We start from the raw sequence: 17,648 nt of genomic DNA, 5'->3' as shown, positions 1-17,648 counted from the left end.
TTGACCACATCCCCTTGGTGGGGAGGCCTGGTGTCACTCAAAGAAAGAATAAGCAGGGTACCAAGATGAGACTTGACAGCCTATGACCATATAGTGGGGGAGGAAGGCCCGCTCGGTCATAGACCTAGAGGAGGGGAATAGGGTGAAAGCAGGAGGGAGGGAGGAACAGGAGGATACAAGTGATGGGATAACAATTGAGTTGTAATCTGAATAAATTAATTTTAAAAACCTGTGGGGGGGAAAGATCTCTATGTTACAATATACTGAACCACAAATTATGTGTCCAACAAAGGATAAATTTATTACAAAATGTGGAGCCTACACAATCTTAAAAAGTGAACATTTGGGAAGCATATAATCAAACTTTGTAAAACAGGAAAATGGTTGAATAAACATGGGCCTGCCTCTAAAATTACAAGACATAAGAACCGGAGAGAGAGTGAAGCCGTCCAGAGCTCATAGTGCTCTTGCATAGACAGACCCTGCTCCCGGCCCCCGTGTCAGGCAGCTCACAGCCACCTGCAGTCAGGAAGATCCAACACCTCTAGCCTCCGGAGTAGGCAGCTCACATACACTCGCGTGCGTGCACACATAGTTCAAAAATAAAAAATAAATCTTTTCCAGCAAAATATTCCAGAACACAAAATCCCTTGGTCTGTATATGTAATAGGAAGAGTTAAAGGTCACAGAACAAAAGTTCTCAGTCTGAGAAAGGGGCTGGTGAGGAGAGGGGTAGACTCAGAGAGAGACAGGAAAGGACGGGATGAGGATCATCAGAATACATTGTATAGAAGTAAGAAATTGTCAAAGAAATGGCCTAATCAAATTAGACGGACAGACAGACAAGTAAACAGACAGGATGATAGACACAGACAGACAGACAGACAGACAGACAGACAGACAGACGATAGGTAAGTTGCTCTCTTCTAGGGGCAGAATATGTTTCAATCTAGTGGAGGTAAGGCAGCACTCTATTTCTGGAGGAGGACTGAGGCAGACGTAATATTAAACAAGTTACTAGTTTCCTATTGGTTGGAAACTGTTAAAACCATGATTTGGATTATCTGGCTTAATTGTCAAAGTACCATATCAAATATGCTAGGAGTTTCCTGTGTTTGCAAACTGCATTAAAATCTTTATCTATTTTTTTAAAAGCTTTATCTGGATTACTTAGTAAAATAACACTTTGAAACATAAATTATGTTCATATTTACCTGAGTTTATTGAACTATACCTTTAAAAAATAGAGAAACCTGTCATTCACTATAACATGAGTAGACACAGAGAGATACTGCTAAATAAAACAAACCAGATACTTGTAAATAAATACAACATCTGCTAAATAAAATGAACCAGATACTTGTAAGTAAATACAACAACATGACCTGACATGCAAACCCGAAAATATCTTTACTCTTACTCTAAAGATATGCATCAAGGACGTATGGGCTTTTTCTCAGTTATTCAAGAGCATTCCAATAATAACATAGGGACTGAGACTGTGGTCTGTCTTCAGAGCCTGAGCTCTTGGCCTGTCCAACAAGTGTGGAAGCCATGTTTGCAGTGTCACAAAGGATGGTGATGCACACAGTCTTGTATGTACACAAGACTGTTTATAGGTGACTAAGCATGAAAGTTGTTCAAACATGTCTTTCCTCACTTTTCTAGGGCACACTTGACCCAACTTGTCGCGCAATTGAAAGACAATAATAGTGGTTTCCTAGGCTTTGAAACTGCGTTAAAATCTTCATCTATATTATTTAGTGAAATAGCACTTTGAAACAAAAATGTCTTCACATTTCCAAGTTTATTGAGATACACAAATAGTACCTTTAAAAAGTAGAGAATCCTGTCGTAATGGGTTATAATTGGTCAAAAAATCACTGCTCTTTGAGTTATAAAACTAGGTAACTCTGATAAGTCAATTAACCACATCAGACAACAGTTTCCTTTTTTCTAAACCAGTAATGATAATTCAGGACATATATATCTTGTACAGCTAGTCTATAAGAAAACTGTGCAACTGCCCAATAAGTAACTGCCCACAGTAAACCATGAGAGCCTATGAAGATGGGAGGATGGATAAATGGTGTAAGGTGATGGATGGTAGAAAAACAAGCTTCAGTTCTTGACCATTCAGTTACTTACAATTTCTGGGTGTGTGAAGAGCTTTCTCATGGCATTTTTCACCTCTTCATTTCTCAGAGTATAAATGAGTGGATTCAACATGGGTGTCAGAATACCGTAAAAGACTGCCATGTTTTTGTCTATAGGTAAAGTAGTTGATGGACGCATATAACTGAATATACAGGGCACAAAGAACAAAGCAACAACAGTGAAGTGGGCCCCACAGGTAGACAGAGCTTTCCGTCTCCCCTCTGCACTGTGGGACCTCAGGGAGCGCAGGATGACAATGTACGAGGCAGCCAGCATGAGGAAGTTCAGCAGGCAGATCACGCCGCTGTTGGCCACCACCAGCAGGCCAATGACATATGTGTCGGTGCAGGCCAGCTCCAGTAAAGGGTACAGGTCACACACGAAGTGATTGATTACATTGGGTCCACAGAAGGGCAACTGAAAAATCAAAAGGATCTGAACCAATGAATGCAGGAAGCCACCCAGCCAGGCCACTACCACCAGCAGAACACGGAGGTGCCTGGTCATGGTGGTGGTGTAGTGCAAGGGCTTGCAGATGGCCACGTAGCGGTCATAGGCCATCACCGTGAGCAGAATGATCTCAACACCCCCTAGGAAATGAGCTCCAAAGAGCTGGGCCATGCATCCCTCGTAAGAAAGCGTTGTCCCCTCATACAAGGAATCAGCAATGAGTTTAGGGGCCAAAGAGGAAGAATAGCAGGTGTCAATAAGGGATAGATTGGAAAGGAAAAAATACATGGGCGAAGCCAGGCTGGAGCTGAAGGTGACGGTGAGCACGATGAGCATGTTGCCACAAACTGTGACTATGTAGATAATCAAGAAGACCACAAAGAGAATTCTCTGGACCTCTGGCCTCTGGGACAGTCCGAGCATAAAAAATTCTGTAATGTTGTGTGGTGTTTCTATAGGCTCCAGGGGTACTGAGTATGCAGGTGCAATGTTGCCTATAAAGTGAAAATAAACCTGTATAAGATAATTAACTCACACAACAGGGACATATGCTCAACCATAGCAGCTTTATTCATAATAGGCAGAACATGGAAACAGCCTAAGTGTCCCTCAGTAGAAGAATGGACTAAGAAACTGTGGTACATTTACACTATGGAATACTACTCAGCTATTAAAAACAAGGAATTCCCGAAATTTGTGGACAAATGGATTGATCTAGAAATGATCATAATGAGTGAGTTTACCCAGAAGCAAAAAGAGACAAACGGTATATACTCACTTATATCAAAACACTAGTCCAAGGGATACGTACTATGAAAAACTTTACTTACCAGGAAAGTGGGTCAGAGGAGAGGACATCCTATTGAGACTTTAAGTGAGAGTAACATGGAAGAATGGGGAAATAGTAGGACCCACAGGGTCCTGGAAACCTACACGAAGAACTTTATGACAGGCAGATCTGGGTCCTGGGGTCCTCCTCAAACTAAGGCACCAGCCAAGAAGAACATAGGCAATAAACTTCGAACCCCTACCGAGACCTAGCCGACGAACATGATATTCTCCACCGTTGAGTGGAGAGTGAGATCTGACTCTACACGAACTCTGGTGCCCCTTTTCTGACCATGTCCCCTGAATGGGGAGGCCTGGTGGCATTCAGAGGAGGGATAGCAAGTTACCAAGAAGAGAATCGATATCCTAAGAGCATATATAGGGGGAGGAGGTCTCCCTCAATCACAGACATAGGGGAGGGGAGAAGGGGGGAAGTGGGAGGGAGGGAAGAATGGGAGGAAACAGGGGAAGGGCTAACAATCGAGATGTAATACGAATAAATTAATTAAAAAAGATAATTAACTCCAGGAGATGGGGATGTTGCAAGGTTTCCTTTGAATAGTTCACTCTCCTGTTAATATACTTCTTTGCAAAAATCTTATACTTACTTATTCTGTTATCCATTAAATGTCAGCATATGCCCTTTGCTTCACCAGGCACTAGTTATTAGCTGCAAATGATAATTCATTAGCTCAGTTTCTTTGCTTACAGCTGTTATTGAACCTTTAACAGCCAGTGATTTTGTAATTCCAAATGAGTGCATTTCTGCCTAGTTTCAAGGTAATATGATGGCATTTGAGGAAAGAGAAGAAGAGGAGGAGGGAAAGGAAGAAGGAAAAGGATGAGGAGGAGGAGGAGGAAGAGGAGAAGAAGAAGAAGAAGAAGAAGAAGAAGAAGAAGAAGAAGAAGAAGAAGAAGAAGAAGAAGAAGAAGAAATGCAGAAGATCTGGAGAAAACAGATATATGTGCATTTGGAGACTTACTTGCCTTTCTCTTTTTTTATGTTAATTTACTCCTGTGATCCCCCACCCCAGGCTGTGGACAGCATCATGTCTAGGAAGCCAACCTAATTTCCCATGCCTAATTTTACATTCTTCTGGGTTTTGCTTGTCTTCATTCTTACTAAAAAGGCTGCTACTTGCTTCCTCTTCTGACTACAAGGCAGACTTGACATTTAAAAATTTAAATTAAATATGTAGGGGAGTCTCATCCTATTACACATTGTCTGTACTGATAACATAAGGGAAACTGTAAAGACAGAAAATCAGAGATGCTCTGTGATACCCTGTGCTTTGGTTTTCTAAGATAGGGTGTTATAACACAGACCAGTCTGCTTGCAATCCTCCTGTCTCAGCCTTTCTAGAGCTGAGATTGCAGACATGAACACACCACCCAGCTCTGATACCTGGCCAGCTACAAATGACAGTCTATTACATCAGAACATGCCTACATACTTCCTAAGGTCCTGGCAATATTAGATCAGTGTCATCAGTCCTTCACAACGCCTATCTTTTACCTAGAAGTACAGGGTTTTTTGTTTTTGTTGTTGTTGTTATTGTTTTGAATAGTTAAAACTTTGCACTTGCAGGCTAGAGAGATGGCTCAGAGGTTAAGAGCACCTTCTGCTCTTCCAGGGGTCCTGAGTTCAATTCCCAGCAACCACATGGTGGCTCACAACCATCTATAATGAGATCTGGTGCCTTCTTCTGGCAGGAAGGCACACACACAGGCAGAACATTGTATACATAATAAATAAATAAATAAATCTTTTTTAAAAACTTCCCTTTTGCTGAAGATATGCAATATTTAGTGCAAGAATTAAGGGAGAATCATATCAGAAAAAAAGAGACAGCCAGCTGTATGAAACCCTATACGAAAAAATGTACTAATCAATCAGGAGACATCTCTTTTTACTGTCTATGCTTTACTGCAAGGAGGCAAATATAGTTTCTACAAGTGATGGGTTTGATGGAGACCCTTTGGGGCAAAATCTTCAAGCCAAAAGCTCAGACAGCAGTGGCAGAGCAAACACCTGCATGGCCCTCCCCAAGCACTTTCTAAAGTGATTTTATATGCACACACATGTATACATAATATACATAGGCATACATGTGTATACATACATACACATACACACACATATATGTGTCGATGTTCAAAGCTGGGCTAACATTTTAAAATGAAAGATTTCCGGACTAAAACAACCTAATGTTGCATCAATAGCAAGAAAGCAGTTTATAAGAACCTGGAAGTGATAAATAGCTAATGTTTGTGATTATCACTATCATCAATATCATAGATAGTTCTTCATGTGGCTTAAGAAACAGAGACATACAGAAGATTGGCATTTCAAATTTATAAACGTGAAATGTGAAAAATTCCCTAATCTTCATTCTCAAACTGAAAGAAAAAGAGAACAGAAAATATAATCACTCTGAATAATATAAAATATAGCTAAATAGTAAATTAATATGCATCAAAATAAATAATAGGTTGGTTTATCTCTGTGATTTATATTTGTGACTATAGAAAAGTATTTGTTTAAAAGCTCTCCTATTTGGATTATCCACACAATTATTTTATGTAATGTAATGAAATTTCTACTAAAGGTAACCCAGTATATTTTTATTCTGGATGGTTTTTTGCTTGTTTATTTTAAAAGTAGATTATAAGGCAGGCTGAACAACACATGCCTATAACCATGGTACTCGAAATGTTGAGACAGGAGATTGCTATGAGTTCACATCAGTCTGAGTGACATGATAAGTACCAGGCCAGGAAGGACGACATAGCAAGATCCTGTCTATAAATAAGTAAAGTTTAAATTATAGTAAAAATATATCACATAAAATTTATACTGACTGGATTTGCACACAGCACAGGAGCTCCACAGTTTTCTCACATCCCAACATCATGGGCTGGTGAACCTGAAAAAGTTCATAAAATGTTATCAAAGCTAGTCGAGACATACGCTATCAAATTTCCAATTTCATATCTCTTTTAATCTTAGATGAGAGTTAAACTATTTTTTTTCACGTTACTGCAAAACATATTATAGCTTTTACCAAGTAATAAAGTTTTCCTAAGCTGAAAACCTCTTATTATTAGTGAAGTAAAACAAAAATCCAAAAGGGGCCGTGCATTCATTTACAAAAAGCTAGGAATTCTTTGCATTGCTGCTTCCCTTTTATTTGCTGAAAAACATGACTTTGTAAAAATATCATTTTCGTCTTGATGGATTTGAGACTCAGGAGAGCAGTTGCTTCCAAGTCGTGTGGGGATTTGAAGCAGAAACATGGCTGAACCCAAGGTCCTTTCCCACAACAGGCCGTGCTGAGTCCTGAGAAGAACAGGCTTTCTGCTTCCTCTGCCTTTGGCAAGTCAGAACGGCACTGCTGCTGCTGCTGCTGTCCAGGGAGGAAAGCTTCACAGAGGGGCTAAGTGGCTTGGTCACTCTGCTTTATGCAAAGAGTTTTCATAAGCACAGTCTCCACTGAATCCTTCCCCTTCCACTGAAAAGAGTTATTTATAAAGTGGAAATAGGACTGAGGGATTATTAACCCCATATGCTCTCTGTCTCTCTGAGGACAATCACCTTATCCCCACTGAATCAACTGCAGGAGCAGCACTAGAAACAGCTTCTGGTCACAAGTTGGGACCATGTGGAGGCCGTTGTTTAATTAATCCCTGTGAAAAGTTTGGTTTTCTAAGGAAGAAACTTGGGTTCTGCCTCCTATAATTCCTAGTACCCTGCTAGTGTTGAGAGAGAGAGAGAGAGACTCCCCAAATTGCCGGAAGAAAAGAGAACATTTTAGAAGCTGATATTAGATCACTGAGAGAGAAGGAACAAAACCAACGTTGTTCTGTTCTGGGCACAGGGACTTGGCCCCTTGCAGGCAGCCTCTCTTTCATCCACGCCCTACAAAACTAAGATGGAAGTCACTGCCCAATACCTACATCTCTACTTCAAGTTATACTTAGAAAATCAAGAGAAGTAAAATCAGAACAACTTGAATTAGAACTCTACCTGTGCCACTTCCATCCTCCAGGAAATAACCCAGGTATCCAGCAAAACACTGTATGGCATTAGCACATAATGAATAGAGCAATGAAATAAATGAAGCATGGGCACATAAAACATGAGTGCATCTCTCAAGCCCAATCCTGGGCCCAAATAAGCGGAAATCAAAGTCTTTTGGTGGGAAAAGGATAGAATATGCAGCAGAAAGTGTCTTCGTTGAGGCTCGGTTTCCTTTTAGAACTGAAGTTGCTGGACTCTAACCAGAAACCTGCTTAGGTACTCAGCGCTCAGGTAAAATGAGCACTCACGGTAAAGTAGTACATCTTCACAAAGCTGGGTTTGTAATCAGTAAAACCTGTGTTCCAATATACGCACACCATGATGCCCTTCGAAACATAAATGCATTCAGTGCACAACCTTCCTTGTGGGGGGCCACCCTTAGTGGCTCTTGGCTTAAAACATAGGCGATTCCACCTTGCCTGTGGGCTCCATTTTCTACACCTCCACTTGGCACACAGCAAGCTGAGGGTCAGCCTGAGGCCACACCACCTGGTCCTGTCCCAGGAAGCTGCTTGCTTACCTTATCTCTGCAGCTGCATTCCTCAGGACTAACCCCCTTATCCTTGATGTTTTTACTAGCAGAACAACCTCATTAGGTCCTAGGAACCTGCTTGCTTATCACCGTTGCTTACTTTCTTATCTTGAAGTTTTTACTACCCGGCTAGAGAGCAGACTAGCTGCCATTAGGTTTTCATAGCAACCCTGCTCTTGCCCCTCTGAAACTCTATAAAAACCCTGTGGATTTTTTCAATAAACAGGGCTTGATCGGAATTCAGACTTGCCCTCATTTCTTCGTGTCTCCTGTCCCTTGTTCACTCCGGCACCCCCCTCCCAGGTTCTGTTTGAAGACCCCGCGGGCCAGGGCACTTGCTTAATGCCAACATACATGTATCTCCTGCAGTAAGTACTTACTACTATAGAGAAGAAAATATGTAAATACTAGACATATGTAAGCTGACAAAAAGCATTCCTCGAATGTGTAAGGCTCCAGTGACTGAGTTTTTCACGTAAAGACGTAAGTCCCTGTAAGCCTTACATCAGCAGAAAAGCTTCTAAAGAAAGCAAGGACCATGGATCTCACTCCTCCTATTCCATGTGATGATCAGAAAATGCTGCAACTATGAGAAATTTAGATAATTCTAAAAAATTCAGTGATTAAAACACTAGAAAAGCCTCTTTTCAACAGCATTTGTTGAAACAAACTATTGCTTTATTCTATTGTGACTGGGAATACATAAGAGAATCTGATGCTGTCATTTTAAACTACCTCAAAGAATTAGCTGCCTTTGTTTGCAGGAAAAAAATATCATAAAATTTATGCAAAACTACAAAAGATCCCAGATAACCAAGAACAACTCTTGAGAAATTATAATCTCAGACTTTAAGATATATTATGTAGCTCTAGTAATAAACACAACATGATGCTGGTACCAAAACATATCAGTAAATGATGGAACAGAGGTGTAGGGGGGAACAGGGAAGAGGGAGGGAGGGTGGGGACAGGAAGATACACGCAAGGGGTTAACAATTGGAAAGTAATCTGAATAAATAATAATAAATTAAAATTTGAAAAAAAATTGAATACCCAAACACAAGTACAGATAATTTCAGCCACTTAATATTTGATTTATATGCCAAAAACAAGGGCTAGAGAAAAGAAAACATCTTCAACAAATGGTACTGGCAAAGCCAGACGTCTACATGCAGAAGAACAGAATTAGACCTGTATCTACTACTTACCAAAAACTCCAGTACACTGCGTGATATAGGTGTAGGAAAGGACTTTCTGAGTAGGACTCCACTTACCCAAGAACTAAGGCCTACAACTGACAAGCGGAACTTTATAAAACTAAAAAGTTTCTGCACAGCTAAAGAAACAATCAACTAGGTGAAGGGACAACCCACATGGGATTGAATGGGAGAGAATCTGCTAGCTATACATCTGACAGAGTGTTAATATCCAGGCTAGATAAAGAACTCAAAAAACAAAGAGGTTTTTTTTTGTTTTTGTTTTGTTTTGTTTTGTTGTTGTTGTTTTGTTTTGTTTTGTTTTGTTTTGTTTTGTTTTAGTGACCTATTAAAAAACAGGCCTGGAATCTGAGCAGAGAGTTCTCAAAAGTGATGATGATGAAGAAGAAGAAATATCTCGAAAATATTTATTGTCCTTAGTAAGTCAAAACAGCTTTGAGATTTAATCATCCCCAAGTCAAAATGGCAACAATAACAAAACAACTGAGAAAGTGCTGGAGGGATGTGATAGAATCATCATTCACTCCTGGTGGGATGCCAAACTACTGCAGCCACTATGGAAATCCATGTGAAAAATTCTGAAAAGGCTGTAAATAAACTTACCATGTGATCCAGACATACCACTCCTTGGCATATGCCCAAAAGACTCAACATCCTACTGCACAGACACTTGCTCAGCCATGTTCTTTGTTTTTCTATTCCACAATACATAGGGAATAAAAACAACCAAAATGTCCTACAACCAAGGAATGGGTCATGAAAATATGTTACACATAAACTATGGACTATAATTCAGTTGTAAAGAGAAGGGAAATCATGAACTTTGCAGGTGAATGAGTTCAACTAGGAAAGACCATATTGAGAGAAATCACTCAAACCCAGAAAGACAAACAATGCGTGTTCTCTCTCATTGGAGGATCCTCACTCCAAATCTTCAGATGTGAGTACATAGCTTGTTATAAGTTGTAGTGGACGCAAACATGTTTTTGTTTCAATCCCAAGTGTGGGATGTGAAACAGACTTGTGTGAGGGTGTGAAGTGTTTTTCCTCTGGAAACAGACTTGTGAGAGAACAGGTGATGTTTGACCACTAGTAGAGGAACCGCCTCTTGTGGGGGCATGGCCTTAGCCAACTGATAAACATCCTAGTGTAGACATTGATATTACATACATATAATATACTGTATGACATTAGCACATAATGAATAGAGCAGTGAATACCCTGCCCTCAGGCCTTGGAGCTTTGGGTCCTAGGCTCAGATCACCCTAGAGCACCTGAACCCCGGCTGGCTTCTACCTGTTGTTTATGTTTCTGCCTGATCCTTCCAGGCAGTGGGGTCTAGGTTCTGCCTGCCAGGGAAATAGCAGATACTGTCTTTTGATTATTGTTGGTTGGCTAGATTTCTGCCCTATCCCCTCAGGCCTACCCAGCCTCTCCCAAGAGTGTAGGAGGCCCTGCTTGGCTGTGGAGCCTGGCTAGGTCAGGTCAGTTCTGGCAAATTGTGCAGGGCCACTCTGCTCAGGCAGATCACTGTGTTTCTTCCCGGTCCTATTCAGACTGCACAGCTGTGGCTGGATGATGTGCCCTCAGCTGCCTGGGCCCCATGTGGCACCTAGGCCTTTATGTGGATTGGCACAGGGTCAGGGGTCTGAGGTTCCTGAGGTTTCCCCAGGCCAGGAGCTCTGGTGCTTCACTGCCCAGAGTTCAGTCCCATATACTGAGTTCATGCTATAGAGTATGCCTGCAGTTTGCAGGAGGGTTTCAGTGCAGAATCTGAGGACTGGGCCCCTGTCCTCCATGGGCCATTGGATGACCCAAGGCCAGAATCACCCATGGTGTGCACTGTGCGGACCCCTCTCACCTAGTGTTCTCCAGGTCTTGGGATCTGTAGCTCCCAGTCAGGTCCATAGTCTCTTTCCTGTAGATCATACACAGTGCTTGCTCAGTCCTGCCATCTTGGAATCTCTCTAAATAGACATTTATTTTGGTTTATTATATCTCTTTTACCCTTCTCCACCCCAATCCCTTCCGATACACCAACAGCAGGTAAGAGAGAAAGAAAAGGAGAAGGGCATAGTTCTCTGTGGCTACTTCCTGCTGTTTAGGGCCCTTGGGCTCTTTGAGGCAATACCAATCTTCATTTCAGTATTATATCCAATTTATTCCCATCAAATTGCATCAACAGCAGCCAGGAGCAGCAAAGGAGATGCACCAGTCGCCTCCTTCCTTCTCAGAGGCCCCATCTCTCCCTCCCTCTCTCTCTCTCTCTCTCTGGGACCTAGCATTTATCCCCTCTCCAGAGTCCTCAGAATTAAAATAACTGCAGCTGGCAAAGACCACACCCTTCTCAGAGCCCCATAAGGCCAACAGTCTGCTGCTTTGGACACTCTCATATCCCACACCTGGTATTAAAACAAAAACATGTTGACATAACAGAACCGAGAAACCAAAAGCTCCGTAACAGCATGATAGCCATACAGGTGCCGTAGTGGTGTGTATACTCTCTCATTGGACTTAGGACTTGCTCAATAAGACAGAAACCATTCCTGGTACTGAAAACCTTGCTAACTACTTGGTGCTAGTGAAATCATGGATATTGAAAGAGAATCTACCCACTAACTTACTAAACCAGCAGAGCCCCTCACAACAGTCTATAAACATTTGTCCTTGTAGCTACACTTAAGTGCACTTCTCTTTGCAACAGATAGTGACCATTGCAGACAGCCATAGACAATCAAAACACAGAGCTGTAAAGTGCAGCTTCACATCACAAAGCACTCAGACACCTAAAGCCCAGGGAACATCACAAAAGAGGAGGCAGAATGATTTTAAGAGCCAGAAGATCAGGAAGTTTACTGTGAGATTGTGTCTCCTACTAACATCAGAAGTTATATCCATAACTCTCACCAAAATGACTACCTAAACGTAAGCTGAACAAGAAAGACGTGTATAGACATGCCGAAGTGGAGAGGGTAAAGACCACGAGGCCTCAACACTCCCACAAGAACTATAGAAAACTGGGGAAAGCTGAGACCAAGAAAGGTGGTCCTCCCAGGGAACAGGTGGTCCTCCCAGGGAACAGCACACCACCTGATTATCTGAAGCCAAATAGTCTACCCTAAAAACATACACAGAACCACCGTTATATGTAGGCTCAATTTTCTTAACCAATATATTTTATTAACAACTTAGTGACTGAGCATACGTCACTTACAACCCGACTAACCAAAACAATAGGAAATGAGGATTAATGGACACAATAACAAAACTGTAAGGATATCAGTTCCGAGGAACGATTCTCCTGGCACAATCAGCAGGATTTCTTCTGCTGGAACCTAGAGTAACCAGAACCCAGAACCTCAGCAGGAGCAGGAGCCGGAGCCGGAGCCCCGAAGCCTTCCCTCGAGTGGTTCTCTCTAGGAGCGTCTCGAAGTGCAGCGATGAACAGCCAAAACTATCCCAAGTCTCCAAAAAGCCCTGCCTCCAGTTCTGGGCTCGTTTATATATCTCCTCCCAGAGTCTGTTCACAGGATCTTTTCAGCTGGCAACAATCATGCTCCCGCACAAGGTGGTTGGTCTTCTAATGGATTAGCCTCTCCTGTTCTCTCACAAGACCGTTCCAATCCCACACTTGGGATCCTAAAAAACAGGTTTATCTCTCCTTCAATTATATGACTGAACATGTTATATATATACACATATATGCATTCAATAAAAATTAGTGAAAAAAAGACCATGAATATGAAGGGGAGCAGGAGAGGTATATGGAAAGATCTAGAAGGAGGAAAAGGAAGAGAGAAATGTTGGGATTATAGTCTCAAAATTATTTTTAAATTAAGATGAAAAATAATTTTAGAATCTACCTTCTTGTTAATCTGTCACTCTTCCTCCATTTTCATAATAAATAGCTTAATGGTTATCTCATTAGTGTTAACTCATATAAAAATTGAAAGCAATAAAACACTAACTTTGGTAAATTTGCCAAATTCTCCACTCACACATTTCCCCTCTAGAAAACTTGTAGGCATTAAGTCGTTCCTATTTGTAAATTATATCACACCCTGTTTTTATTTTATTTTATCATTTTATTAGATCTCTGAAAATTTCAAACAATGTGTTTTGGTCATATTCACTCTCCCCCTCTTCCCAGGCCTACTCCCCTTCCATCGGCACCTTATGAAAAATAAGTAATGTAAATATACTACTATGGAAGTATTTTATCATTAATTTTTTATTTTAAAGATATAATCACACCCATGATTTCTTTTTTAATATATTTTATTAATTTATTCATATTACATCTCAATTGTTATCCCATCCCTTGTATCCTCCCATTCCTCCCTCCCTCCCATTTTACCCTTACTCCCCTCCCCTATGACTGTGACTGAGGGGACCTCTTCCCCCTGTATATGCTCATAGGGTATCAAGTCTCTTCTTGGTAGCCTGCTATCCTTCCTCTGAGTGTCACCAGGCCTCTTGATGTTGTCAAATATGGGGCACCAGGGTTTGTGTGAAAGTCAGATCCCACTGTCCACTCAACTGTGAAGAACGTCCTGTCCATTGGCTAGATCTGGGTAGGGGTTCGAAGTTTACTGCACATATTGTCCTTGGCTGGTGCCATAGTTTGAGCAGCCCCCCTGGGCCCAGATCTGCTCATCATAATGTTCTTCTTGTAGGTTTCTAGGACCCTCTGGATCCTTCTATTTCCCCATTCTCCCATGCTTCTCTCACCTAGAGTCCCAGTACACATCCATGATTTCTTAGGATATTGAAGAAGATATCAGAAACTGGAAAGATCTCCTGTACTCATGGATGGGTAGGATTAACATAGTAAAAATGGCCATTTTACCAAAAGCAATTTACAGATTCAATGCAATTCCCATCAAAATTCCAACACAATTGTTTACAGATGTTGAAAGAGCACTTCTCAACTTCGTATGGAAAAATAATAGACCCAGAATAGCTAAAGCAGTCCTGCACAATTAAAGAACTTCTGTGGGTACCACCATTCCTGGTTTTTTTTGTTTTGTTTTTGTTGTTGTTGTTGTTGCTGTTGTTTTATTAATTTATTCTTGTTACATCTCAATGGTTATCCCATCCCTTGTATCCTCCCATTCTTCCCTCCTTCCCATTTTCCCCTTACTCCCCTCCCCTCCCCTATGACTGTGCCTATGACTTACTCCCCCTTTATATGCTCATAGGGTATCAAGTCTCTTCTTGGTAACCTGCTATCCTTCCTCTGAGTGCCACCAGGGTTTGTTGTTGTTGTTGTTGTTTTGTTTTTTTGAGACAGGGTTTCTCTATGTAGCCTTGGCCATCCTGGACTCACTTTGTAGTCTAGGCTGGCCTCAAACTCACAGTGATCCACCTGCCTCTGCCTCCCGAGTGCTGGGATTAAAGGCGTGCGCCACCATGCCTGGATAATTCCTGATTTTAAGCTATACTACCAAGCTATAGTTTTAAAAAACACATGGTATTGGCATAAAAACATAAAGATGATCAATAGAATCAAACTGAAGACCCAGAAATAAACCCACACACCTAAGGACACCTGATTTTTGACAAAGAAGCCAAAACCATACAATGAAAAAATGATGCTGGTCTAACTGTATGTCTGCATGCAGAAGAGTACAAATAGATCTGTATTTATCATCCTGCATAAAACTTAAGTCCATGTGGATCAAAGACCTCAACATAAAACTGGGTGCACTAAATCTAATAGGAGAGAAAGTAGAGAAGAGCCTTGAACTCATTGGCAGCTTGAGACAAGTGCACCCAAGAAGGAGCCTATGCCGACACTGCCTGGAGGGCCAGGACCCAGAGGCTGGATGGTGCAGACACCTAGGATGAAACCAAACATGACTGGAAAATAAATAAATAAATAAATAAATAAATAAATAAATAAACAGACATACAGATATACAGAAAACAAGCAAACAAATAAATAAATGTCAATGAAGTCATTCCTGGTGATATTCATCTATACTTGTAGACAGGTGCCTAGCATAATCATCATGAGAAAGGCTTTATCAGCAACTGATGGAAACAGATTTAGGAGACCCACAGCCAAATATTAGGCAGAGTTTGGGGAATCCTGCAGAAGATTCAGGGAAGGATTGTGGTAGCCAGAGGGGAAAAGGACACCACACACACACACACACACACACACACACACACACACACACACACACACACACACACAAAAACCCAGAATCAACTAATCTAGGTCCATAAGGCCTCACAGAGACTCACTCAACAATCAGGGAGCCTGCATGGATCTGACCTAGGCCCTCTGCGTATAAGTTATGCTGTGTAGCTTTGACTTCTTGTGGGACCAACACAGTGGGAGTTGGGGCTGTCTCTTACTCTTTTGTCTGCCTTTGGAACCCTTTTCTTCCTACTGAGTTGCCTTGCCCATCCTTAATGTGAGGGGAGGCTCGTAGTATTACTGCAACTTGATATGCCATGTTTGATTGATAACTGTGTGAGGCTTGTCTCCAAAGGGAAAGGAACAGAAGTGGATCTGAGGGAGAGGAGAGATTGGGGGAGGGGCTGGGAGGAGACGAAGAAGAGGGAACTGGGATTGGCAATATATGAGAGAACAAAATGTTTAAGTCACCAAGTAAAATAGAACCCAAAATAGAACCCAACCACGGAATCAAGAACTATTTTGACACATGTAAACAGAGACCTAGTTATGCATAGATGCATAGATAATAAGGCACAGAAATTTGTGTCAGTGGGAAAAATGTTCTTGCAACCCGCTTTTTAATCTCAGCACCATCACAACACTCTTTCTATGATAGCAAATTAACAAAAGTACTAGGTTTGGGGGAGATTGTTAAAGTTACTGTACCACAGAAAATAAAATTGCAAATGAATGTGTGTTACTGTTCTACATATGAAACAGTAAAATTGTGTAGTTAATAAAAAAAAACAGGAAAAGTATCTAATAACATTGCACAGGAAAGATTGCTGCATCTAATTAGGTTTTTCACTATGACTGTGTTATCATCCTCGCCAAAATAATATGGGAGACACACAGGCAGACAGACCAACTTCCTTGACCATGGCTATTAACAAAATTCAGTCTTGAAGCAGCTTACATGGGATCCCTGACGAGAGAACTCCAAAGGCCCATGTCAGAATGAGACACTTGGAGGGCAGCCGAAGGTTCCTTAAGGTGGCAGGTCATCGATTACAGGACTGGACACTTTATGTGGACACATGTGCAGGCTAAGGAGATGGCTCAGCACTTAAGACCATATGCTAGTCTTTCAGAGGACCTGAGTTCTGTTTCCAGAACCCATGCTGGGTACTCACAGTCACTGTAACTCCAGCTCCAGAAGATCAGGGACCTCCTGGCTTCCACAGACAACTGCACATACATGCGCTTACCAACACACAGACACACAAAGACACATAGTAGTAAAATCTACTTTTTAAAAATTGAACACATCAGAATACCAACAGCCCAGGCCTTAAGGTCAACAATTAATAAATGGGACCTCATGAGGCTGAGAAGCTTCTGTAAGGCAGGAGACACTGTCAAGAGAACAAAGTGACAGCCTACAGAATGACAAAGGTCTAATATCCAAAATATATAAAGAACTCAAGAAATTAAACACCACCAAACCAAATAACCCAATTGAGAAATGGGGCTTGGAACTAAACAGAGAATTCTCAACAGAGGAATATCAAATGGCTGAGAAACACTTAAAGAAATGTTCAACTTCCTTAGTCATCAGAGAAATGCAAATCAAAACAACTCTGAGATTCCATCTTACACCCATCAGAATGGCTAAGATAAAAAATTCAAGCGACACCACATGCTGGCGAGAATGTGGAGAGAGAGAGGAACACTCCTTCATTGCTGGTGGGAATGCAAACTAGTACAGCCACTTTGGAAATCTATCTGGCGCTATCTCAGAAAACTGGGAATAGGACTTCCTCAAGACCCAGCTATTCCACTCATTGGAATATACCCAGAAGATGCTCCAGCACACAACAAGAAAATTTGCTCAACCATGTTCATAGCAGCCTTATTCATAATAACCAGAACCTGAAAACAGCCTAAGTGTCCCTCAGTAGAAGAATAGATAAAGAAACTGTGGTACATTTATACTATGGAATACTACTCAGCTATTAAAAACGAGGAATTCTCAAAATTTGTGGACAAGTGGATTGAACTAGAAATGATCATAGAGAGTGAGTTCACCCAGAAGCAGAAAGAGTCACATAGTATATACTTACTTGTATCTGCACAAGCCCAAGGGGCATGTCCCATGAAAGTCTTCACTTACCAGGAAAGTGGGACAGAGGGGAGGACATCCTATTGGGGCTCTAGGTGAGAGAAGCATGGGAGAATGGCAAAATAGAAGGA

General features: G+C 41.4%; 1 protein-coding gene and 1 pseudogene across 2 annotated transcripts in view; both read right to left on the bottom strand.

The window, feature by feature from the left end:
- The window catches only part of LOC311593775 (high mobility group protein B2-like), a 529,125-nt pseudogene that overhangs the window by 153,453 nt on the left and 358,024 nt on the right, over window positions 1–17,648 (bottom strand). The window lies entirely within an intron of this gene.
- LOC311593189 (olfactory receptor 4C3-like) lies at window positions 2,137–7,836 on the bottom strand (the record flags this gene model as incomplete). Its single annotated transcript, XM_084774339.1, has 2 exons — window positions 2,137–3,120; window positions 7,765–7,836. The coding sequence occupies 2 exons, from the start codon at window positions 7,834–7,836 to the stop codon at window positions 2,137–2,139; spliced, it is 1,056 nt and encodes a 351-aa protein (XP_084630465.1).

This window comes from Acomys minous (assembly GCF_964271855.1).
Source record: "Acomys minous genome assembly, chromosome: 3".
NCBI classification, from domain to species: Eukaryota; Metazoa; Chordata; class Mammalia; order Rodentia; family Muridae; genus Acomys; species Acomys minous.
Note: the sequence above shows the minus strand (reverse complement) of the source record. Positions and strands in the feature narration are given on the sequence as shown.